This window comes from Rhinatrema bivittatum, chromosome 2, assembly GCF_901001135.1.
Source record: "Rhinatrema bivittatum chromosome 2, aRhiBiv1.1, whole genome shotgun sequence".
NCBI classification, from domain to species: Eukaryota; Metazoa; Chordata; class Amphibia; order Gymnophiona; family Rhinatrematidae; genus Rhinatrema; species Rhinatrema bivittatum.
Window position 1 is genome coordinate 777,740,755 of NC_042616.1, and position 25,661 is coordinate 777,766,415.

Here is a 25,661-nt window from a genome sequence, read left to right on the forward strand (position 1 = left end):
GGATTTCTGAAATTACCCCGAAGGAGGAGAAACGTGCAAAACTCTTTGCCGATTCGAAGGAAAAGTATGGTGGCTCCGCAGGGCTCAATATATGTTGTACAGTTGCGTGGTAGTATATCTCGACGATATACTGGCCTTCTCCCAAAACCTGCAGGACCATCAAGTATATGTTGCCAATGTTCTCCAAAGACTCAGGGATAATCACTTATACGCCAAATTGGAAAAGTGTTCCTTCCATCAGAAATCCGTTCCTTTTCTTGGCTATGTGGTATCCAGCCGGGGGTTTCCAAATGGATCCACAAAAGACCAAAAGCATCCGGGACTGGCCCCAACCTACTGGTCTTAAGGCTCTGCGGAGATTTTTCGGATTCACGAACTATTACAGGTCCTTCATTCACCATTACTCCACCTTGACAGCGCCTCTTACAGCCATGACACAGAAGGGAGCAATCCCTCTCATTGGTCTACAGAAGCCGTTGACTCCTTCCAGAAACTTAAGTACGCATTTATTCACGAACCATGTCTTTGTCACTCCAATTCACGACACCCATTCATTGTTGAGGTTGATGCTTCGGACATCGGAGTTGGTGCTGTCCTTAGTCAACACAGTGGCACTCACATGCTACATCCTTGCTCCTTCTCTCGGCAGTTTTCTCCTGCCGAGCAGAATTATGGGATAGGAGACAAAGAGTTACTTGCATTCAAATTAGCATTCGAAGAGTGGCGCCCTTGGCTTGAAGGTGCACAACACCAGACAACGGTCTACACCGACCATAAAAATCTAGAATACCTTTGTCATGCACAATGCTTGAACCATAGACAAGCGCAATGGTCTCTATTTTTTAATTAATTTTATTTCTTACTGAAGTATCATCCAGCGGATAAGAATACCCGGGCAGATGCATTCTCCCGTTCCTTCATTCCAGAAGACATTCCGGACATACCAAGACATATCATTGACCCTACCAAAGTAATTCCTGCAGCTACACACACAGTTCCCACCGGTAAGACAGTGGTACTTCTCTCCCTCAGGAAGAAGGTTCTCAGATGGGCCCATGACTCTCTGCTTGCAGGTCACCCTGGACAGTCCCAAACACTCACCACCTTACAGAGATATTATTGGTGGCCTTCTATGAAAGAAGATGTAAAGGCCTACGTAGAGTCATGTCCTACCTGTGCTGTCCCTGGGGACTCCTCCAACCACTGACCACTTCCAGTGACCCATGGATACACATTGCTACAGACTTTATAGTAGATTTGCCATTGTCCAATGGTAATAACATGATCTGGGTTACCATTGACCGCTTTTCCAAAATGGCACATTTTGTGGCACTGTCCGGCTTACCATCTGCCCCGAAACTGGCCAGGTTGTTCATCCAGCACATCTTCCATCTACACGGCATGCCTAAGCATAAACTCTCGGACAGAGGGGTCCAGTTTACAGCTAGGTTCTGGAGATCTCTGTGCAAGAAATTTGACATCTCATTAGATCTTACATTGGCTTACCACCCTCAAGCCAACAGACAGATGGAGAGAATGAACCGCACTTTAAAACAATTCATCCGTGCTTATGTCAACTCCAGACAAAGCGATTGGTCAGAATTGCTCCTCTGGGCCGAGTTTGCCCTGAACTCACACCACTCCACTTCAACGGGATCATCCCCTTTTCAAATAGTTTATGGATGTCAACCATTACCTCCACTACCAATGCCATTATCCATAGCTTCTCCTGCAGCCCAGGCATCGGCGCAAGAACTACATCGCTTGTGGGAACACACGAAGAAACTTCTTCTGAAGGCTGGACAACAAGCCAAGAAATTTTATGATGCCCATCACAGAGCTATGCCACAGTTACTACCAGGCGACAAGGTATGGCTTAGCACCTGCTTTTTCCGTCTTAAGCTGCCATCAGTTCGATTTGCGCCAAGATACATAGGACCCTTTTTAGTCCTCCGCTGCCTGGGTCCAGTCACATAGAGTTTAAAGCTACCACCGGCACTCAGAATACATAATGCAGTCCATATCTCCTTTCTGAAGCCACTCATCCTGTCAAAATTCTCCAGGAGAACACCAGAGCCTCAGCCCCTCTCTGCCGAAGAGGACATCACATATCAAATAGAAGACATCCTTGATGTAAAAAAAACACGGCAGATGATGTGAATATCTTATTTCTGGGAGGGATTCGGTCCTGAGGAAAATAGTTGGGAGCCTGCATGTAACATCCTCGACAAGGAGTTGATCCAACAGTTCCAGAGAACACATCTCAGGAAGTCGAAACCCCCTAGGATGGGCCCTAAGAAGGGGGGTACTGTTACACCTGTCAATCACAGACAGCTGTGACCTCTCATGCTCACCTCTTTTTTCCCCACTTCATCAAGTCTGGGAAGAACGGCGGTCTCTGCAAGTCCCCGCCAACCTTGCTGGCGTTCCCAGGACAGCATGGGTACTGCCTGCCGCCATCTTAGACCCAGAGTTACCTACAAGCACGCGCGCGCACAAGGGCACCATTTGAGCACGTCATGGCGGGAACTTCGGGGGCGTCTGCGCCCGATGACATCAACCCGTTAGTGTATTTAACCAAGCCTGCCCTTTCCTTCCTCAAGTTAGCAAGGAGTTCTGTCTTGCTGATGTCTCCATTCTCAAGGACTTCCTGTTCCTGATTCGGTCTTGGCATCTGTACGCTCTGAGTACCCGCTCCTCGGGGGCTCCCTTACATTCCTAGCTATCCGCTCCTCAGAGGGCCTTCCTGCCTGACTGCTACTAGATCTGTTCCTCAGATCTCTACTCACTCCAGGAACCATCTACTGTGAGTACCTCTAAAGACTTCTACTACAAAGACTGCCTTTGTGATTCCATGCGGTGTACCCCAACTCTCGAGCCACTACCGCGTTTCTTCAGTGGAAGTCATTCAGCTTTCCTGCTCTACAGAATACCTCAACATCATCTGTAAGAGCCACTTCCAGATTCAGGTACTGCTGTCAGTTCGTCAAGATCTACTGTATGGACATCTTCGGCATACCCCGCTCTGCAGGCCATTACCGAATCTGTATTACTAAAGGTATCTACATTCATCACAGGGGATCCACGGCGAACCCCACTCTGCGGGTCACTACCGGATCTTCTCTGCTGTGACTCTCTCTGGGTAATTCCCATTGCCCAGTACTGTACTACCTTATCTGCTTTCTGTGGACATTACTTTTCTCTCCAATATAATAAAGTCTCCACTTCTTGCTGTGTCCCATGCCACTGAGACTATGCCTGCTGATGGTGAGGCTCACAGGGCTCCTCCCTGTGGGTGGTAACAGCTCTCATCTCAGCCCAGGGTTCACATCCTTCCTTAAATATAACAGGTACAGAGAAGGGTGACCAAAATGATAAAGGGCATGGAATGGTTTCCCATGAGGAAAGGCTAAAGAGCTTAGGGCTGTTCAGCTTGGAGAAGAGACGGCTGAGGGGAAATAGGATAGAGATCTACAAAATCATGAAAGGTTTTAAACGGGTAAATATGAATTGGTTATTTATTCTTTCAGATAATAGAAGGACTAGGGGGCACTCCATTAAGTTAGCAAGTAGCACATTTAAAACGAATCAGAGAAAATTATTTTTCACTCAACACACAACTAAGGTCTGGAATTCATTGCCAGAGGATGTGGTTAGTATAATCCACGAAAAATATGACTTCGCAAGCACCCCCTAAATATACTCAAAAAAACAAATCGGGGAACTATGTTGTGAGCTCTGGTGTTCGGTAGCACTGATATGAGTAATAACCATGTATTGGTAATAACTCAAATTAAAGTGTTTACTGTTTTTAATTTAATCAAAAAAGTGCAATGTGTAAGTGCTTTCAAATAAAATAATTTTTTTATTATATTGAGTAGTCTTTGGCTTTTTTGTAAAATCACTTTAAGATATAGATGAAGTATTATCATATCAATACTCTCCTTCCGTAACGATCAACCCAACTCGTCTACATATACTTTTGTAAAGATCTCTTCACTTATTTGGCTGTAATGCAATATAAAACCATCACTCATTATTTATAATGAATTCTAGCGAGAGCTGGAGCCGTTTGCCCAACACTGGCAGTGTTTCGACAAGAACTGTGTGCTTCAGGGTCAAGGAGAGCTGAGTAGAAGATAAGTTCACTTGCAGCAGAGTCACATACCCTTTTTATGATTTACTTACTTGTGTAGAGTCATGGTTTCTTCTAAACGCTGGCTGTAATTTGGATCCAATTGTCGGATGTCGTCTGTATCTACCATGAAGGTTTTGAAATTCTAATGGACCAATCACCCTTATCAGATCAAAATGAGGCCATGATGTAATTATACCATGTGATACAATAGGGGAAGGCAATTCTAGTCCAGGAGTGCCACAAACAGATCTGGTTTTCAGGATATCCACAATAGATATACATGAGGTATATTTGCATGTACCACCTCCACTGCATGAAAATATATGTCATACATATTCATTGTGGACATCCTAAAAATCTGACCTGTTTGTGGTACTCCAGGATTGGAGTTGCCAACCCCTACAATACAATATCCCGCTCTTTGGACAGAATTTACTTTCATATGCTTACCACATTCATCGTCGCTATCAGATTCCAGATCACCGTCTTCTCCTTCTGTCTGACTCATAGGAGAGTCTGGATTTTCAAGGACTTTAGTCTGAAGCCATGCATGAGAGGAGCTGAGGTTGAACAGACTAGCAAGAGAGCATCGTAATCTCTTCTTTTTCCTAAAAATTCTGGAGAGAATAAAAGAGGGACCATGCAGTGAAATGTTCCAGCAGCAGTTCAACACAAGAGCAGGGCCATCAGAAATGTTATTCGCTTCTGCTCATTTCTGAATTTCTCGGATTGCACTAACTGGGTCATGTGCAGTTGTTCCGAAAGTGCACTTCACCAATATTAAAAGCCATCCTGCAGCAATCAAAAATTACTGGGGGAAGGGAGGGAGCGATTTCGTGCCATTTTCTCCACAGATTCCCATGGAGTGAAGTCACAGTTCACCTGACAAATCACAGGATAATTTTAACAGGCAGACTGGGTGGGCCATAATGTCCTTATCTGCCAACATCCACTATGTTGCTATGATTATTTCATCCTGGCTAGGATGTCATAAAAGACATTTCATAGACTGCAATAACCAGTCACACCCCATTCCACGTGAGGGGACTTGTGACAGTGTTCTGAATGTGGTGCTGTGACTGTCTATATTATCTCCACTCTCTTGTCTCTATTTCATTTATTCTTTCTTGATTCTTTCAGATCCATAGATAATCTTGTACCTGCGTAAGTTGTAGGGATATTTCAAATAACACAAGCTACACTGGAGGTTTCTGTTTGAAAATTCATTAAAAATTATGCAAGTGCATTTGTGCCACACATCTTGCCCCTGCTACATCTGCAGCTGGGGTTACATCACGTGTGGAAAGTTACATGAGGATATTTGAAAATTCAATATATGCCCATTATCTTCTTAACCAACCCAAGTCTGCTTCTCAAAATGCCCACTTTTTATGTTTTTATTCTTTTTTGACTCTGTATTTATTCAAATTGAAATTTACAAGTCAAAGAAAACTCACTTGACATTTAAGCAATACGTATATAATATAAAGAAATAGATTCATGAGATAAAAACAGATAATCTTAGATACCCAAAATTGGGAGGGAGTCTTAGGAAAAAAATTAAATGAGCAGAGAATGAACCTAAGAATCAAATTTAACTGCTAGATATACAATTCCAGAATTCTAATTAATAGATGATGGCAATTCTCTATTTAAAAGAAAACCTTCTGACTGACTATAACCAAAAAACACATAGCTGTTGCCATTCCATTCAATTTGACACTTACAGGAAAACCACAAGGCAAAGGTTATGCCCAGAGCTAACACTCCCTGTCACAAAACAAGAAACCTTTTGCGTCTAAGTTGAGTGGATCTGGCAACATTGGGAAAAATAGAAATTCTTTGTCTTAAAAAAAAAAAACAGGAGACGCATGTTCCTGATGAAAGCATTCCTACTTGCCAAACAAGCAATTCTGGCCCAGTGGACAACACCCAGAAAACCTTCTTTTACTCTCTGGCTGCTTAATCTCCACAAACTAGCGGTGTTCGAACACATGTCCGCCAAGCCGTCCTCATCAGCCCAGAAGTGTGACCTGTTTCTCACTATCTGGAATCCTTACATTCTGTCCTTTGCCAAAGCACACAGCACCCTACTGGCGGCAGGATGAGTAGTCCACCGAGAGGTAGGCCTACACCGATCCGACTATCCTAAGGCGACTTTGAAACAACAGTCAGATTCCCCTTGCTGAGCTTAGACCAAGAAGAAAGAGGAAGACACCAGTAAAAAATTCACGGAAGGATAAAGCATAATGGAAATGGACAAAGTTGAGTAAGGAGGGTATTGGGGGGGGGGGGGGGGGAAGGGGAAAGGGAAACCAGTCTCGTGTATTTGCTGTGCCTGTGCAATGATAGGATTCGGTTTAAAATAGGGTTGACTGTCTTCAAACTTCGTATGAGTAATTCTCCTTTTTGGTTTAATGCTCTGTTAAGAATCAACAAACCAGCTAGATCTTTGAGATCATCTCAGTTGAGCTTCCTCGAAGTTCCCTCCATCCGTCATGCTCGTTTGTCTAGTACTAGAGAGACTTCCTTCTCGGTTGCAGCACCCTCACTATGGAATTTGATTCCTTTTGACTTAAGATCTGTAGATGATCTTAAGAAATTTAAAACAGATTATAAAGATTTTCTTCTTACCCGTGCTTTTGAGATCTAGCCATGAAGCGATTACCATCTAACTGATTTAGATTTTTTCTCATCTGTATTCTTGAGACATAAGTAGTGAAGTTAATAACATCTAACTGATTGAGTATTATTTACCAGATTTAAGATGTATTGTAATGAAGTATTGTCATCTTACTTCTTATATAAATTGTGACAATGTTTTATTTGATGTTAATTTAAATGTAAATTGTTTATTTTAGTCTTTGTTAAATGTTTATTGTAATTTTGTGTATGTTATTATGTACATCGCTTAGGCCAGTTGTGTTAAGCGATTAATAAATTTTTAAAAACAAACAAAACAAACAATGTTGATAACTGTAATATCAGGTTGGTTTTCCTGTATAACAATAATGTTATAAATAAAGGTTTTAAAAAAAATAGACAGGAATTAGAATGAAAATACATTTTGGGGCAGATTTTCAAAGGGGTACGCGCGTAAGATACGCGCGTACCCCCCGAAAACCTGCACCAAGCTCCCCCTGTGCTCGCCCAGCCTATGTTGCATAGGATGCCGGCGCGCGCAAAGCCCTGGAACGCGCGTAAGTCCCGGGGCTTTCCTGGGGGTGCATGCACAGGCCGCCAATTTTGCGCAGCCTTGTGCACACTGAGCCCAGATTTTAAAAGATACGCGTGGCTACCCGCATATCTATTAAAATCCGGCATACCCTTGTTTGCGCCGGGTGAGCGAACAAAAGTACGTGCGCGCGTATTTTTCTAAAATCTGCCCCTTTATGTCCACTCTTTATCAGCTTCTAAAACAAAAACAACTAAAAGAGTTGCACAAGATCTAACTTCAAGCTGCGAAGTCTGGAAAAGAGCAGTTAGATCTTCACTGTCCCCTGTATTATCTACGGCAATATTATCATCAATACCCACATCCTTACCTTTACTTTTATCAGAGAGATAAAAGACCCTTGACACAGGTGCAAAAGATTCAACAGGTATTTTGAAAATATCCAGATAAAGGGGCAGATTTTAGAAAAGTATGCGCGCACGTACTTTTATTCACGCACACGGTGCAAACAAGGGTACACCGGATTTTAAAAGATATGCGCGTAGCCCCACATATCTTTTACAATCCGGGGTCAGTGCACTCAAGGCTGTGCAAAATAGGCAGCTTGCACGCGCCGAGCCGCACAGCCTGCCTCTGTTCCTTCCGAGGCCGCTCTGAAATCGGAGCGGCCTCGGAGGGAACTTTCCTTCTGCCTCCCCCACCTTTCCCTCTCTTCCCTACCTAACCCACCCCCTGACCCTAACTAATTCCCCACCTACCTTTATTCCAAAAGTTACACCTGCCTGAGGCAGGCGTAACTTGTGCGCACCGGACCGGCTGCCGGCTCGCCATGTTCCGGTCTGGGGGCTGGTCCGGAGGCCGCAGCCACACCCCCGGGCTGGAACCATGTCCGCGGTCACGCCCCGGAACGCCCCCGGTGACGTGCCCGCTGTGACATGCCCGCGACATGCCCCGACATGCCCCCCCAGGAAAGCCCCGGGACTTACGCGCGTTCCGGGGCTTTGTGCGCGCCGGCAGCCTGTGCAACATAGGCTCGGCGCGCGCAGGGGGAGCTTGGGGCAGGTTTTGGGGGGGTATGCGTGTATCTTACGCCGTACCCCTTTGAAAATCTGCCCCAAAATCTTTTCAACATTTCCAGAATAGATAACAAATCAACTTCAGGAACATTTAAAAATCTTAAATTAAATCTCCTAGCGTGATTGTCCAGATTTTCAAATTGACGGCAAGACCCCTCCTTATCCCTTATGAGGGATTCTTGAAATTTCTGCAGTTCATCATATTGATCAGATAAGAGCTTACGTTTCTCATCATGATCTTTAAGTTTTTGATACTGGACTGCAACTTTGTTATGCTAAACTTCATACTTAGAGAATACAGAGTCGATCTTCCCTGAGAGCGAATTGCTCATTCCCATAACTGCCAACCTTAGGGCTGGATTTACTAATACCGCCGGACTCTTTGAATCCCGCGGTAACGGGGGCGGGTGGCGAAACGGGGTGGGCGGTCCTGTGATAGCCGGCAGGGATCGCACTTCTGCGGTGCGATCACTGCCGGCGTCGCGCCAAATAACTACACCATAAAAGGTGTAGTTATTTGTTGCGAAACTGGCAGCGAAAAAGACGCGTACCTTTCGCTGTCGGTGAAGTCTTCGTGGCATCAGCCCCGGTGCCACCCCGACTCCTCCTCTTCCGGGGCTGACGCCGCCCCGACTCCGCCCCGATCTTGGTATCGCACGTGATAAAGGACTTTTCGCATGCGAAACGTCCCTTATCGTGAGCGATCCGCTTGGAAAATGACCCCCTTAATGAGTCCATAGTAATTACTGCAGGCTTTATAAGATTAAAGTCAGGACAAGTGGCCAAAGGCAAATGGTAGAGGTGGAAATACTACCAAGATTGCCTGGCACATCCCGACCTTCCTCCAGGATCTTCCCATCACTGGGAATAGAAACAATAACCTCATTGGATAAAAAAAACTCCCACTCCCAAACTGGGGGCATTTGAGGCCCAGAAAAGGTTCTAGCATCCGGATTAAGGGAGATGGAGCCCCCACTTGCAAAAAGACCAAATATGCTAAGCCAAGTGTCCCTGGATTGTTGCACATTCTTAGGTATCATAAATTCAGAAATGCTTGTCTGAGATGTAGAGGGAGGAATACCAGATCCAGATGGGGAAAAGTCTAAGAATCCCTTTCCTCCTCTTTCCCATAGGCAGCCAATGAATAAATCAAATGAGGAGAGGAATTACTCACTGCGGGGGCAGGGGCATGCCCCTTTGGAGCCCAGCTTCGGTGACACACGCCAATGGCTGCGCCACAGGCCCGAGTGTTATTTGGGCTGGTCAGGAGTGGGCTCTCTGACGTCACTAGCAGCAGCTCCGGAGAAAGGAAGGCCCCAAATAGGAGCCAATGAAACAAACTCTCACATCTGTCCCCTGCTAAGCACTGCAGGCCCAGGTGTTATATGGGCTGGTCAGGCGAGGCTCTCTGACGTCACCAGGAGCCGATGGAACAAACTCCTCTCGTGCTTGTCCCCCCAAAATGCCCACTTTTTGAGCATCTAAATATAGTGAAACTAGAAAAACTAGTTGACTATATTTTAGGGATGTGAATCGTGTCCTCGATCGTCTTAACGATCGATTTCGGCTGGGAGGGGGAGGGAATCGTATTGTTGCCGTTTGGGGGGGTAAAATATCGTGAAAAATCGTGAAAAATCTAAAAATCTAAAAATCGCAAAACCGGCACATTAAAACCCCCTAAAACCCACTCCCGACCCTTTAAATTAAATCCCCCACCCTCCCGAACCCCCCCCAAATGACTTAAATAACCTGCGGGTCCAGCGGCGGTCCGGAACGGCAGCGGTCCGGAACGGGCTCCTGCTCCTGAATCTTGTTGTCTTCAGCCGGCGCCATTTTCCAAAATGGCGCCGAAAAATGGCGGCGGCCATAGACGAACACGATTGGACGGCAGGAGGTCCTTCCGGACCCCCGCTGGAATTTTGGCAAGTCTCGTGGGGGTCAGAAGGCCCCCCACAAGCTGGCCAAAAGTTCCTGGAGGTCCAGCGGGGGTCAGGGAGCGATTTCCCGCCGCGAATCGTTTTCGTACGGAAAATGGCGCCGGCAGATCGACTGCAGGAGGTCGTTCAGCGAGGGGCGGGAGGGTGGGGGTCGGGGGTGGGTTTTAGGGGGTTTTAGTGTGCCGGCTCACGATTCTAACGATTTATAACGATAAATCGTTAGAATCTCTATTGTATTGTGTTCCATAACGGTTTAAGACGATATTAAAATTATCGGACGATAATTTTAATCGTCCTAAAACGATTCACATCCCTACTATATTTAACTGCTCTACTTAGAGCAATTTTCACTGATGGATCTAGCCAGATAACTACTTACTTATCGGATCAGATAATTTAAAAATTGCCCACAATGATTGTAGGATGCATGGAGTAGGAGACAGCTATCCTGTAACCGAATATATTAATGTAGAGGATGATGACAGAAAAATACCACTTAGCCCATTCAGTCTACCCAGCTAGTCCTGTCCCCACTGCTCAGCTGTCAGGTGTAGAGGCTTGAGCACCTGTAGGACATCTCTTCTTCACCAAGTCAATTTTTGTTGTCTTCCTCTTTGGTTCTCTGCTATCCAAATTCCAATATTTAATCCAACATCTGTACTCACCATTCCCCTTCCAAGCTTTGAAACAATTTAAACAGCTGCCAAAACTAGCAAGCTACCAAAAATATCAGGCCTTTTTAGTCCTCATGGCCTTGTTGGACAGTACCTGGCCACAACCAGCCCTGCTGGCTCCAGTCAGGTTGGTTTCTGGGGAGTCTCAGCCTGCTGGAGTCAGGCTGCCTGCCCCATGGCCTATAGCATCACTAGGTGTTGTACAGTGATTCAGTATTTGAATTTAGGTCTATAGCTACCAGAAGTCGGCACCACATAACTAGCCTGTCAACAAATATTTTCACCAAGGGTTGTCAACTGGCTTCATATTTTCAGGACAAGCTGCTTCATTCTTACATGCTCAGATTTCTAGGCCTGCTTTTCACAGGGAAATATGAACTATAAGCCCATACATGCTTTCTCCATGGTACACTTCAAACTTGTTTCAAGCACATTTTGAAGGCAACTATAACTTTGCAAGTTAGCTAAAGAGAATTCATTTTGCAATTTTAAAATGGTTTGAAGCTAGCTGCCAAACTCATTTTGTAAGCAAACTTGAATGGCCTCCTGTGTGGAAGCTGTTCAGAGTTTTGCAAATGATGCAATTTCCTGCACAGCCAGAGAGAGGAACATTGCAACAGAAATAAAAAAAAATAAAAAAATTAGCAAACCAGACTTAGAAAACTAAAAGAAACCTTTTTGTTTTCTTTCTAAGGGCCTGATCTATTAAGGCTTTTCTCCCATTCTGTGTCCACTGGAAAACTGCTTAGTAAACGAGGCCCAAATTTAGTAAAGTTTCTTTCTAAAAATGACCAAGAAAGTGAAAGTAATTCCTCCCATATGTGGAGCAAATGAATTTCCCAGATATCAATGGGCAAATATCAGTAGGTATTGAATTTATTTATCATTCTTTAGGGTAGTAAAAATTGGCAATTACTCAACTGTCTTCTACCTTTCTGTTGTCCTGGGGTCATTTTGAGATGTCATTCATATATTTGAATAAAAAAAAAATAAAATAAAATCTTTTCCAGACTAAACAGTAATAATCAATATTAGAATACTTTGAATGTTTTGATTAATCAATAGCATTACAATAGATACCGTTACTCTAAATACGAACCTGTTAATACAATATTTTACCATGTAATCGAATGCAATTTATGTAAACCGTTGTGATCGTCTGTTGGAATGATGGTATATAAAAAAATATATATATATGCTTGCCACCAAAAATCTCTTTAGAAAAATAAGAGCTTAAAGCAGAGGTTATAAACATAATGCCATGCTTCCATCGCAAACGACAATAGTGGCAAACATACTCCGGAAGTTTAAAACGATGTGCCTTGCTCTGTTTTCCTTTGTGAATTCTAAAGCTAAATTGCACTAACCTGAAAATTCTTCTCTTTTTTTTGGTGGGGGCGGAGCTAATCAAAAGGTTTTTGGCAGGGAAATGCAAGTTTACCTCTGTAAAAAAAATGTGGTTTGATTATTGCATTCCTCCGCTTACTGTGACGCGGCAGGTGTGCTTCAGTCCGAGGGGGGAAAAGGAGGCGCATTAGGTGGGGTGGGGAGGGAGAAGCACGCAGGATGATTTCCTTTTCAAATCACTGCGCGTACCTTCCAGCGCGCTTTACGCCTGTTCCCGTGTGAGTGCCAAGTGCGGGCGTGCTTTCGTGCATGCTTCCTGTGGGTACTCAGCACTTTGCACTGGAGGGCCTGCAAGCAGCATGCCAGGTTTCAAAATTTGCCCTCGGTGGAGCTGACTGCCAAAGACCCTTAGTGTTAAGTCCCAAGGGCAAAAAAATCGTATTTATATCACTTCTTCCATTGAGATCCAAGGTATTCTACGGAAAATGAAACCATCTTCTCACCCTTCGGACCACATCCCCTCGAAATTACTTCTATCAATTCCTGACTCCATCTCCAAATCCCTGTCAGACATCATAAATTGCTCTATAACACAAGGATCTTACCCAGATGACCTAAAATTGGCCTCTCTCAAACCATTACTCAAGAAACCTAATCTAGATCCTAATGACCCAAACAACTACCGACCAATCGCCAACCTCCCCTTCATAGCTAAGATTATGGAGAAATTGGTGAACATCCGACTCTCAAACTACATTGAAGAAAACAACCTCCTATTCCCATCACAATACGGTTTCCGCAAAACACTAAGCACGGAGTCCCTCCTCATTTCCTTAACAGATCACCTCATCCTGGGCCTCGATAAAGGTCAAGCCTTCTTACTGATCCTACTGGACCTTTCTTCAGCCTTTGACACCGTCAATCATTCCTTACTCATTAACCAGTTAGCCTCCATAGGTATCTCAGGCACAGCACTATCTTGGTTCATATCATTTCTCAGCAATAGAGGATACAAGGTCAAGATACAGAATAAAGAATCCTCTCAACATCCGTCGTCAGTAGGAGTCCCACAGGGGTCCTCCCTGTCTCCTACTTTATTTAACATTTACCTTATACCGTTATGCCAACTTCTCACCGACCTCAACCTCAAACACTTCCTTTACGCGGACGATATACAGGTCCTGATACCCATCAAGGATTCCGTCGCTAAAACTCTGGCTTACTGGGACACATGCCTTCAAAAAATTAAACTCCTCCTCACCAGCCTAAACCTGGTATTAAATTCCGGCAAAACTGAACTCCTGCTCATCGCCTCAGAAAATAGCACCATCACCTCTGCACAACAAGCCACGCCAACAATCACACAAGTGAGAGACCTAGGAGTCCTAATTGATAATCGCCTGAATTTCAAAGCCACCATTAACAAAACCACCAAAGACTGTTTCTACCAACTACAAGTCCTGAAAAGAATTAGACCTCTTTTCCATGCCCAAGATTTCAGAACTATTCTACAAGCAATCATCTTTTCAAAATTAGACTATTGTAACACCATCCTACTCGGCCTTCCCGCTTCATACACCAAACCGCTTCAGATGGTGCAAAATGCAGCTGCACGAATTCTGACAAATACCAGGAGAAGGGACCACATAACCCCCATTCTAAAGAGCCTCCATTGGCTACCTATACACTTTAGAATAATATACAAGGCCATTCTTACCACATACAAAATCATCCACCAACTGGCTCCCATTGACATACAGATCCCTCTCCGACTACACAATTCGTCAAGACCGACAAGAGATGCATACAAAGGATCGCTACAGGTACCACCGTCCAAATCTACCAGACACTGCACACTAAGAGACCGGGCTTTCTCTACAGCCATTCCACCGTTATGGAACTCCATCCCCTCAAATCTCAGAACAGAACCATGCATCTCAACCTTCAAAAAAAGACTAAAGACCTGGATATTCATACAAGCTTTCCCAGACACCAACATGGTCAACTAATCTCCAACTACACCTTGATTAACCATATCTTGATTAACCATATCTTCTATCGTTTACCTGTGTGAATTAATCCTGTCCTTTCTCTTCCTTCTCAGCCAAGTTCTTATCACCCTGTTATATGTAACTGCCTTTTCAGCACCATTGTTATAGTTATGTTTACTATGCACCCCTGTTTTATGTGAACCAGCATGATGTGACTGCTGTCTCGAATGCCGGTATATAAAAATTTGAAATAAATAAATAAATATAAATAAATATCTTCTGGGGCTGCTCTGGCTAGCCATTCGCTCCCACGCTGACTCTTAATCCCTGGGGGGGGGGGAATCCTTTTTATGGGGGGAAGCTCTCGCTTATGGTCCAGATGATGGAAGAAGGTCGTCAGTGTTCTGGGTTGTACTTTTAAGTGCTTCCCATGAGGTGAGAGGCTGTAAGAATTCAGACAGGACCAGGGCTGGATGTTAAAATAAAGTTTACTGGTTCTTAAAGTTAAATAAAGTCCATTGTCCAAAATGATAAGTACATCTGACTGTAGTTGCAGGGTTCTTTCTGTCTGTAGTTACAGACCTTTGGGTAGAACCCATGTTGATTTTAAATGTGCTTTTTCTCCCAGCGGTGGTGCCTTGGGAATCCTAATGGAGGGGGTCCCCTTTGTTTTGCAAAAATCCTACCTTTAGAGATCTTCTTTCCCGTGGATACCCAGCCTGTCCTGATTCCGTGGGTGGAAATCTGGATGGGCTCTCCTTCTCTTGCTCTTCCTTTCTTTGATTCAGTTGTTCATTTTCCTTAGCTGTAACTGAAAGTGGTCTCTCTGGTGGAAAAAATCGGGGGACCAGGCCATTTACAGCACTGAAATCCCAGTGGGGATGGGGGATCAAAAAAAACCCTCCCCACTACTCTGGAGGGTGGCTAATGTAACACCAATATTTAAAAAGGGCTCACGGGCGATCCAGAAAACTACAGACCGGTTAGCCTGACTTCAGTGCCCGGAAAAATAATAGAAACTGTTCTAAAGATCAAAATCACAGAACATATAGAAAGACATGGTTTAATGGAACAAACTCAGCATGGCTTTACCCAAGGCAAGTCTTGCCTCACAAATCTGCTTCACTTCTTTGAAGGAGTTAATAAACACGTGGATAAAGGTGAACATGTAGATGTAGTGTACTTGGATTTTAAGAAGGCGTTTGACAAAGTTCCTCATGAAAGGCTTCTAGGAAAAGTAAAAAGTCATGGGATAGGTGGCGATGTCCTTTCGTGGATTACAAACTGGCTAAGAGTATTATTGTTTGCAAGGTTTTGGGTGGACCCTTGGACACTGTGGTTGCTGACCACGCCCACGGGGGGAAGTCCCATGAGGGTCCACAGGTCAGGCTCAGCTTTAGGACACACAACACAGAATTATATTTTATTAGACAGAGTTGGGGAGCCACCAGAGGTGGCAGTAGCGAGTAGAGATGAAGCCCGGCTGGGCTTGTAGTTCATCAGGACACTGGAACAGCGATCCCTCAATGGCTGTGCTGTAGTGGAGAGAAACTGAGATAGTGAGTACAGTGGAGCATACACAGAGTTCTGGTATAGAGCCTCGTTGGTTGATTACTCACACAGCAGTTTCTCCCAGTAGGTAACACAGGAGCTGGAATAGAGGCAGGCCCTCGAGGAGCGAGTACCTGGTTCCAGGGAACAGCTCTGAGAGAAGTTCAGGCAGCGAGTCCGGGAACATGGGCCCTCGAGGAGCGAGTACCGGTTCCAGACAGCAACCTGAAAGAAAGAGAGAGAGACCTCCGAGCAGCGGTTACCCCGATAGAATAAGTCCAATTAAGGAGAGGCAGAGTAGCAAGGAGTCCCTTGTTAACTCAATTAGCTAGCAAACTGAATAAGTTTTTGTATCCGGGATGCGTGACGTCATCACAGGGGGATGCCCCTGAGGTTTGCGCCAAAGGAAGCATAAGAAGCAGGGCCACGCAGCGCACGCGCCCTATGGTAACTGAACAACATGGCGGGATGCAGCACCCAAGCCGGACTGGGGACGCCGGAGGGGACGGCAGGCAGACGCCACGGCAGCCAGACGTCCATCAACCGCAGGAGGAGTCGTCAAAGAGGTAAGGAGGGCAGAGTGGAGATGTCGGGCAGCGACAGTCTTAACAAAAAGACAGGAAACAGAGAGTAGGATTAAATGGACAATTTTCTCAGTGGAGGGAGTGGACAGTGGAGTGCCTCAGAGATCTGTATTGGGAGCCTTACTTTTCAACATATTTATAAATGATCTGGAAAGAAATACGACGAGTGAGGTAATCAAATTTGCAGATGAATCAAAATTATTCAGAGTAGTTAAATCACAAGTAGATTGTGATAAATTGCAGGAAGACCTTGTGAGACTGGAAAATTGGGCATTGAAATGGCAGATGAAATTTAATGTGGATAAGTGCAAGGTGATGCATATAGGGAAAAATAACCCATTGTTACTGTGTGTAAGGATTTTGGGTGGAACCCTGGACTCTGTGGCAGATGACCACGCCCACGGGGGAAGGTCCCGTGAGGGACCACAGGTCAGGCTCAGCTTAGGACACACACACAGTTAGATCTTTTATTAGACAGTATTGGTGAGCCACCAGAGATGGTGGTAGTGAGCTGGAAAGTAGCCCGGTTGGGCTTGTAGTCTCTCAGGCTCTGGAACAGCGATCCCACAATGGCTGTGCTGAAATAGAGAGAGATGATATTGTGAGTAGCAGCAGTAATGCAGAGTTCAGGATTAGAGCCTCGTTGGTAATGTACTCACGCAGCGGTCTCTCAGTGTGGAGCACAAGAGCTGAAGTAAAGACAGGCCCTCGAGGAGCGAGTACCTGGTTCCAGGGAACACCTCTGAGAGATGCACATGGTAACTCACAGATGGTATAGGCAGCGGTGTCTTCCAGGCAGAAGTGAAGTCTAGGTAGCGAGTCCAGGAACATAGACCCTCGAGGAGCGAGTATCGGTTCTAGACAGCAACCTGAAATAGAAGAGAGAGAGAGGCCCCCGAGGAGCGGGTACCCCAAATAGATTAGTCCAAGTGGAGGCAAAGTAGCTAGGTACGGAGAGCGAATCCCATCCGTCGGAAACCTATACCTTGCTAACTTGTATGCTAGTAATCGCGTAGGCTATTTGTATCCTGGATGCATGACATCATCACAGGGGGACGCCCCTGAGGTTTGCACCACTGAAGGTACTTGAAGCAGGACCGCACGGCGCGCATGCCCTAAGGCAGCTGAACAGCATGGCGAGAGGCAGCGCCCAAGCCGGTCTGGGGATGCCGGAGAGGACGGCAGGCAGACGCCACGGCAGCCAAACATCCGTCAACCGCAGGAGGATTCGCCAAAGAGATAAGGAGGGCGGAGTGGAGACTTCGGGCAGCGACGGTCGCAACATCCATGCTATAGTTACACAATGTTAGGTTCCATATTAGGAGCTACCACCCAAGAAAGAGATCTAGGCATCATAGTGGATAACACATTGAAATCGTCGGTTCAGTGTGCTGCGGCAGTCAAAAAAGCAAACAGAATGTTGGGAAGTATTAGAAAGGGAATGGTGAATAAAACATAGAATGTCATAATGCCTCTGTATCGCTCCATGGTGAGACCACTCCTTGAATACTGTGTATTAGGGGTGTGCATTCGTTTTGAACGCATATGTAAAACGCAACTTATTTTTTTTTAAACTTAAAAAAGTGATGATGCGCAACGCATCGCGAGTTCCAACGTATACAACATAGCTATGTTGAATACGTTGAACCTAAATAAACACTTAAACCCCCCACCCTCCTGACCCCCCCAAAACTTACCAAAACTCCCTGGTGGTCCAGCGGGGAGTCAGGAAGCCACCTTGTATTCCTTTGCGAGGAGCACGTGACGTCGGCGTCACGTCGGAGTGACGCGTACGTCACATGCTTCTCCGCGCCTCCGCTCCCAGACCCCCGTTGGACCCAACCAGAACATTTGGCCAGCTTGGGGGGGTCAGGAGGAGCCGACATCACGTGCTCTTCGCAAAGGAATACAGGGATGGCTTCCTGACTCCCCGCTGGACCACCAGGGAGTTTTGGTAAGTCTTGGGGGGGGATTCAGGAGGGTGAGGGGTTTAAATTTTTATTTAGGGAACCGGTGAACATATGGACAGACCCTCAACTTATGGAATTCTCCATATGTCCATATTGAACGAAATCGACCCTCAACTTCAACTTATCAACTTATCAACGCAAACCTTTTGTCTGCACATCCCTATTGTGTACAATTCTGGTCGCCGCATCTCAAAAAAGGTATAGTTGTGATGGAGACGGTACAGAGAAGGGCGACCAAAATGATAAAGGGGATGGAACAGCTCCCCTATGAGGAAAGATTAAAGAGGTTAGGACTTTTCAGCTTGGAGAAGAGACGGCTGAGGGGGGATATGATAGAGGTGCTTAAAATCATGAGAGGTCTAGAACGGGTAAATGTGAATCGGTTATTTACTCTATCGGATAATAGAAGGACTAGGGGGCAGTCCATGAAGTTAGTATGTGGCACATTTAAAACTAATCGGAGAAAGTTCTTTTTCACTCGATGCACAATTAAACTCTGGAATTTATTGCCAAGGGATGTGGTTAGTGCAGATAGTGTAGCTGGATTTAAAAAAGGATTGGATAAGTTCTTGGAGGAGAAGTCCATTACCTGCTACTAATTACCTTGACTTAGAAAATAGACACTACTGTTACTGGGATAAATTTAGTTTTTGGGAACTTGCCAGGTTCTTATGGCCTGGATTGGCCACTGTTGGAGACAGGATGCTGAGTTTGATGGACCTTTGGTCTGACCCAGTATGGCATGTTCTTATGTTCTTATGAGTTTTTTAAAATTTTATTATGATGCTTATGTTAATTTTTATGATATTCTTGTATGTATTGTTGATTGTTGAATATACCGTAGTTATACGTTCCTTGATTTGTAATTTTCTGTGGGTGATGATTTTAAGATCAGTGTTTAAAATACTCTGAGATCTGCTGGTACTTTTGACTTGGATTGGTCACTATCGGAGACAGGATCCTGAGCTCGATGGACATTGGTCTGACCCAGCATGGGATATGTAATGGAGCTGAAAATCTGCCCGCAGCGTATTCTGGCTGCCCTGGTTTGCCCTCTTTGTCCTAAAAGCGTTTCAATGCAAAATTTTCATTCTTACCTTACTAAGTTTTCCTTATAAGAAACACTGTGGGATGGATTCAGAGTCATATTGCCTTGATTATCCAAGAGAAAACTGTCTTCATTCACAATGTAGTAGCCGTTAGCGAGCAGCCTTGGGCTGCGACGGTAAGCCAAAGGTGATCCCGTCTGCGGACTCTCAGGACTGTTGTCACCAGGCAAATCAAAGCTGTCATTAAACAAGAAGGAACAAAATGAGCTCATGCTGTAGTTTCGGGTACAAAACCGTCTTCCTGCCCCTCGAAATATACATTTTCATTAAAACCTTGCATCTCAAACTGAGGTCTCTCCTTGACCCTTACAAAAGATTGACAGTTGTTGCAAATTAAGAGGATAATTTTACAACTCTGCGCATTTCTACGGACTTTACCCCTGAATTTTCAAGACAAAAAATGCACACATGTTCACTTGGAAAATGTGAAGGTAATTGGTCTGGTGGGTGCACAGGATAGTTCGCACAAAGTTACACCTGCTCTTTGGTAGGGCTTAACTCAGGCAATGTAACTTCCATGCAAACCTTTTAAGATAAAAAAACGTATGAGTGTAAGTTCCAACCCTGCCCCAGGACGCTTCTCCCCAGTTCACCTAAACAGGGCCAGTGGAAGCACTAGGTGAACTAGGCCAGGGCCTAGGGGGCCGGGGAGCCAGGGGCAGCAGCAGCAAGAGTCAGGCGACCCGTCTTTCCTCACCCGACCCAGAGTTTCTCTCAGCCGTGTGGTAACCTGGTCCTCTCCCCTCACCTCATCTTCGGTGGCTCCCTCAGACCAGACCCCGGCTTGCGCCGCCTCTTGCCATCTTACTCCGGATTCTTCTGCATAGAGAAGTAGGAGAGAGTGCGCCAGCCCTTGTGGGGTAGGGTGGTGCGATGGGGGGGGGGGGGGAGGAGTGTAGTGGGGCGGCGGGTACATGGCAGAAGGTGCCTAGGGCGCCTAATACCCTTGCACTAGCCCTGCACCTAAAGTATGCATAAATACCTGGTTATACATTTACTTTTATGAACACTGAGCCCTGGGCTTTTTTTTTTTAATCTCAAATGTGATATATAATAAAAAGAAGGTAACATGGGTATTGCCTACATACCGTAGTTAACAAATCGAGACACCGTCTATTATATTCAACTGTTTATTACAAAATCAACATTAAAACTATTATCAAAGATATTGCACGATATATATATATATCCTACCCCAAACATGGATAAGTATATGTATATTAACACATATCCAACACAGAAATTGCACACAACAGATGCACATAACCTATAAATCCAAATACATTTTCATATGCCCCTGTTACAATCCTTCTATGAACCCAACAAAGGCCCTTGTTTCACCAATGGCTTCATCAGGGGATATTACATAACTAACTCGGGATCAATAATAAATAGAGTATGTTTTTGTGAGGATGTGAAAATCGGAGTTAAAACGTTTAATCTGTCTGGTGGCATTGTTAGTGAGTAATGGCTTATAACAGAAATAGAGGTATATTGGTATTTCATATTGGATATTGATAATGAATTTCATATATTTGTGTAGATCATTGGTGTGAAGGAAGTGTTAGCATGCCATTGTATACCAAGAAGTTTCCAATTTTAAGTTTTAGATTCCTTTTTGACATGGAGAATTTGTGGTACAATAACCACTGCTATTAATTGCATCGGTAGAATGGGATCTTCTTGGTGTTTGGTTAATTGCCAGGTTCTTGTGGCCTGGTTTGGCCTCTGTTGGAAACAGGATGCTGGGTTTGATGGACTCTTGGTTAGACCAACATGGCAATTTCTTATGTTCTTATGTAAAATACTTTAACGGTGGATGCAGGTGATGAGACAATATTTATTTTTATTTATTTTTTTATTTTTTATATACCGCAGTACTTAAAAATATACATCACCGCGGTTTACATTTAACAATAATTAGCAACAGGCTTTACAGATAACAGGTATAAAAGATAACAGGCAGTACAGACAATAACTATAAATTAATATCATGTTTTACATACAAAAATGCTTTCGAAAGTAACTAAAATTATTTACGAAACAACACAACAACCTTAGAGCAACAATATGTTGGAACAGCTACAATGTTTTGGGTTTTACATAGTGGGGTAGATTTTACATAGTGGGGTAGATTTTAAAAGAAGCGCGTGTGGCCTACATGAGCGCGCGCTATCAGGCGTGCGCACATGTCACCCGATTTTATAACATGTGCGCGCAGGCGGAGCGTCCAAGCAGTGGCTCCATATTGCAAAGAGAAGGAGACAGCTGCGGCCCTTCCTGCTGCAGACAGCAACATCAGCGGCTCCACACTGTGGAGGGACCCGCGAGCGACAACCGTAACATAGAATGTATGCAAATTATCAAAATTATAAAGCAAGGCATTAAAAGGAGATATCAACAACGTTATACCCTAAAATGATATTGCAAAAAGGAACAAAGGTGAGATTTCTTCAGTACCAACATGTCTGTATATGTAAAACATTTAAAAAGTAAGCTAATAACCTTATTTGTCAATGGTATGCAATGCAGTAAAGCACCAGTACCAGGAGCTAAGTTTAATATGCACTTTTAGCATGTGTTAGTTCTGTTTAGGGTTGTTGTAAATTGTTAGCGCACAAATACAACACACTAGCAGTTTACAAAATGGAGGAGACCATGTCCTGGGCTCCTCCCCCCCCCCCCCCCCCATGCCAGTAACATGGACCCCCAATGTAACTCCCCCTGGGTTCAATCTCTTCCTCTACCCCACCCAAATTTGAAACAATTGATCTCAGACACCACAACACCACAACCAGAACCCCTGTATACTGTTTTCCCTTGAACACCTCCTCCATATGACCCTTCTAAACCCCTTAAAAATTCTCCTTACACACTGTCAAGTTGTTAGCCAAAGAATATTTGAACACTGTTCCTTGTATTAATTAATTAATTTATTTTTATATACCAATGTTTCATGTGAACATATCAAATCGGTTTACATTTGTTAACAAATATTCATTTAAAAATATTCGCATTTCCAAAATTAAATGAAAAGAAATAAATACATAGTTTCATAATAAAATAAAAAAACAGTTAAAATAGTAAAATAATTAAAAGTAAAATTTAAACAGTTAAAGATACAGAACAGTAAGAGCAGTAATAAGATAAATAACTAAATGTAAATATTAAAAGGGATATAAAATCATTAATTTAAGAATCTTGGAAGACTTGTTCGAATAGCCAAGTTTTAAAACCCTTTTTAAATATTTTAATGTCTGATTCCATCCTTAATTCTTGTGGCAGAGAGTTTCACAGTTGGGGCCCGGCAATGGAACTAGCCCTTTCTCTTACATTATTTAAATGAGCAATTTTAGGAGATGGTATGGGCAGCATCCCTGTACCTACTGATCTTGTAATTCTTGATGGAATATGGAAATGTAATGCTGAGGTTAACCATTCAATCTTTTAATTGTAAAGAATTTTATGGATTAGTGATAGAACTTTATGTTGTGCTCTGTATTTAACAGGTAACCAATGAAGTTCCTTTAATATTGGCGTAATATGATCAGATCTTCTAGTTCCGGTTAAAAGTCTAGCTGCAGAGTTCTGTAACATTTGTAATGGTCTTGTAACATTCGCTGGTAGGCCTAAAAACATCGAATTACCGTAATCCAATTTTGATAAAACAAGAGCTTGTAAAACCATTCTAAAATCTTTTGGAAATAAAAGAGGCTTCAATCTTTTAAGAACGTTCAATTTAAAATACCCATGCTTAATAATTTTTTTAACCCAGAGTGAATTCACAATCCAATAAAATCCCTAGATCTCGGACCTCCAGGGAAATGGGATCATTTTTAGCAGTTTCCTGAATTTCAAGTTCTTTTGCTTGGCTCAATTTAGGACAAATATATAAAATTTCAGTCTTTTTTGCATTTAAAGAAAGATTATAATTTGGGCTAATATTTTTTTAATGGCAGATTGATATATATACCAAAGCTAAAGTGTTAAATCAATTGATTTTTCGATCGGAATTAAAATTTGAACATCATCTGTGTATATAAAATGTGTAAGACTAAAACCAGATAAAATTCTACATAAAGGAAGCATATAAATATTAAAAAGGGTCGCGGACAGTGAAGATCCATGGGGTACACCATGTTGAAGGTCAATCAGTTGAGATTCTTTATCTTGAAATTTCACTTTAAAAGATCCATTCTTTAAGTGAGAGTCAAACCATTTCAGTGCGGAGTCTTTTATACCTATTTCAATGAATCTAAGAGAATTTTATGATTAACTGTATCAAACGCTGATGAGATATCTAACATAATCAGAAAGGAGGTTTGGCTGTTATCCGCTCCTCGAAGAATAATATCTTGTAAGGATGCTAAAAGAGTCTCAGTGCTATAACATTTTCTGAATCGGGAATAGGGTACTATGCGTTTCAAGGGACACTGATAGTTGCCTTCTCCAAAACCTTAGATATGCTAGGTAGATTAGAAATAGGTCTTAAATTTGACAAATCCTGGCAATTGGATTGTGGTTTTTTCATAATTGGTTTATGCACATATAACCAGATTAGCATAAATGGAAAACAGGTTCTCTTTACTTTGTTAACTAAACATAGCGCATAAGCTCTCTTCAGTGCCTGGGCCTTGGCCTAGAGTAAAGCCTGGGTGCATTCCTGACACCGGAGACCAGGTCCTGACACCCGGAACTTGGCCCACGTTCAGGCCCCGGCCTGCAGCCAGGCCTTGAAGATCCTCTTCTCAGGTTTTCAGTTTTCTTTCTCATTCTTGAAATGACTCTGACTGCTGGGGATGCACAGGAGTAAATTAACTCCAGCTCACCCATCCTTTTGATGAACGGCAGTTCAATTAGCTGCTGTACATCAAAATGTCTCCCTCTGCTGGGGAAGATACAACGGAGTAAATTTACTGCAGTGCATTCTTAGCAGACGGCGACATTTCAAGAAGAAAGAAGACTGAAAACCTGTGAAGAGGATCTTCCAGGCCTGGCTCAAGGCCGGGGCATGACCCTGGGCCAAGGTCTTGGCATTGGGACCCATCCTCCAGTCCTGGCCCTGGCGTCGGGCCTGTGCTTGGACCCTAGCCTAGGCTGAGTCCCAGGCATCGGTACCCGGCCTCAGGCCAGGCCTGGGTCCAGGCCAAGGCCCAGGTGTCAGGACCCAGCCTCAAGGTCAGGCCCTGGCATCAGGCCTGGGTCTGGGCTGAGGCCCAGGTATCACTACCCGGTCCCTAGAGCTGGCCTTGGCATCTATCCTGGACCCAGGCTGTGGCCTAGACTGAGGCCAAGGCATCAGGACCCAGCCTCTGGGTCAGAGGCAAGGCATTAGACCTAGGTCTGGGCCAAGGCCCAGGTGTTGGGACCCAGCCTTCTGCCTGGGCCAGGCCGTCGGATCAGGTAAGTGAAAAACATTTGGGGGCCTTTGCTTTGGTTTCAGCCAATGCCCCAGCATCAGGCCAGGGCCTAGTATGAGTCCCCGGCATTGTGCTCAGGCATTTACAGCAGCCTCTTCATCGGACCGCAGCTTATGTCTAGGCAAGGCCCGGGCCTCGAGCCTAGGCCTAGGCTGAGATGCCACAGTCGCACTCAGCAGTAGACTGGAGCACATGCTTTGGGTCTCAGACTATTCCCTAGATGAGGCCCCAGCTTCAGGCCTAGGCATACCCAAGCAGAGGCTTTTTATAATCGATTTTCAAAACAAAACAAGATTTCAAGGAAATTTTGTCAGAATTTAAATCGTTCCATTTTGAAAAGAACCCGAAACAAAATACAAAATATCATCTCATTTTGGGGTAGATTTTATAAATGTACGCACGGGCATACTTTTGATGAATGTGCACCAGGCACGAATGTGCACCAGGCGCGAACAAAAGTACGCTGGATTTTATAAGATACGTGCGTAGCCACGCGTATCTTATAAAATCTGGGGTCGGCGCGCGCAAGGGGGTGCACATTTGTGCAACCTGTGCGCGCCGAGCCCAGCGCGCGCTGCCTGTTCCCTCCGAGGCCGCTCCGAAATCGGAGCGGCCTCGGAGGGAACTTTCCTTCCGCCTCCCCTCACCTTCCCCTCCCTTCCCCTACCTAACCCCCCCCCACCTTTGTT

At 44.3% G+C, this 25,661-nt stretch overlaps 1 protein-coding gene across 1 annotated transcript in view; it reads right to left on the minus strand.

The window, feature by feature from the left end:
• Nucleotides 1-25,661, minus strand: part of TMEM71 (transmembrane protein 71) — a 132,499-nt gene that overhangs the window by 50,706 nt on the left and 56,132 nt on the right. Inside the window, exons 4-5 of the mRNA XM_029592047.1 lie at nt 19,541-19,729; nt 4,589-4,755 (exon numbers count right to left, since the gene is read on the minus strand). Coding sequence (XP_029447907.1) covers nt 4,589-4,755; nt 19,541-19,729 — 356 coding nt within the window. The remainder of the gene's footprint in view (nt 1-4,588; nt 4,756-19,540; nt 19,730-25,661) is intronic.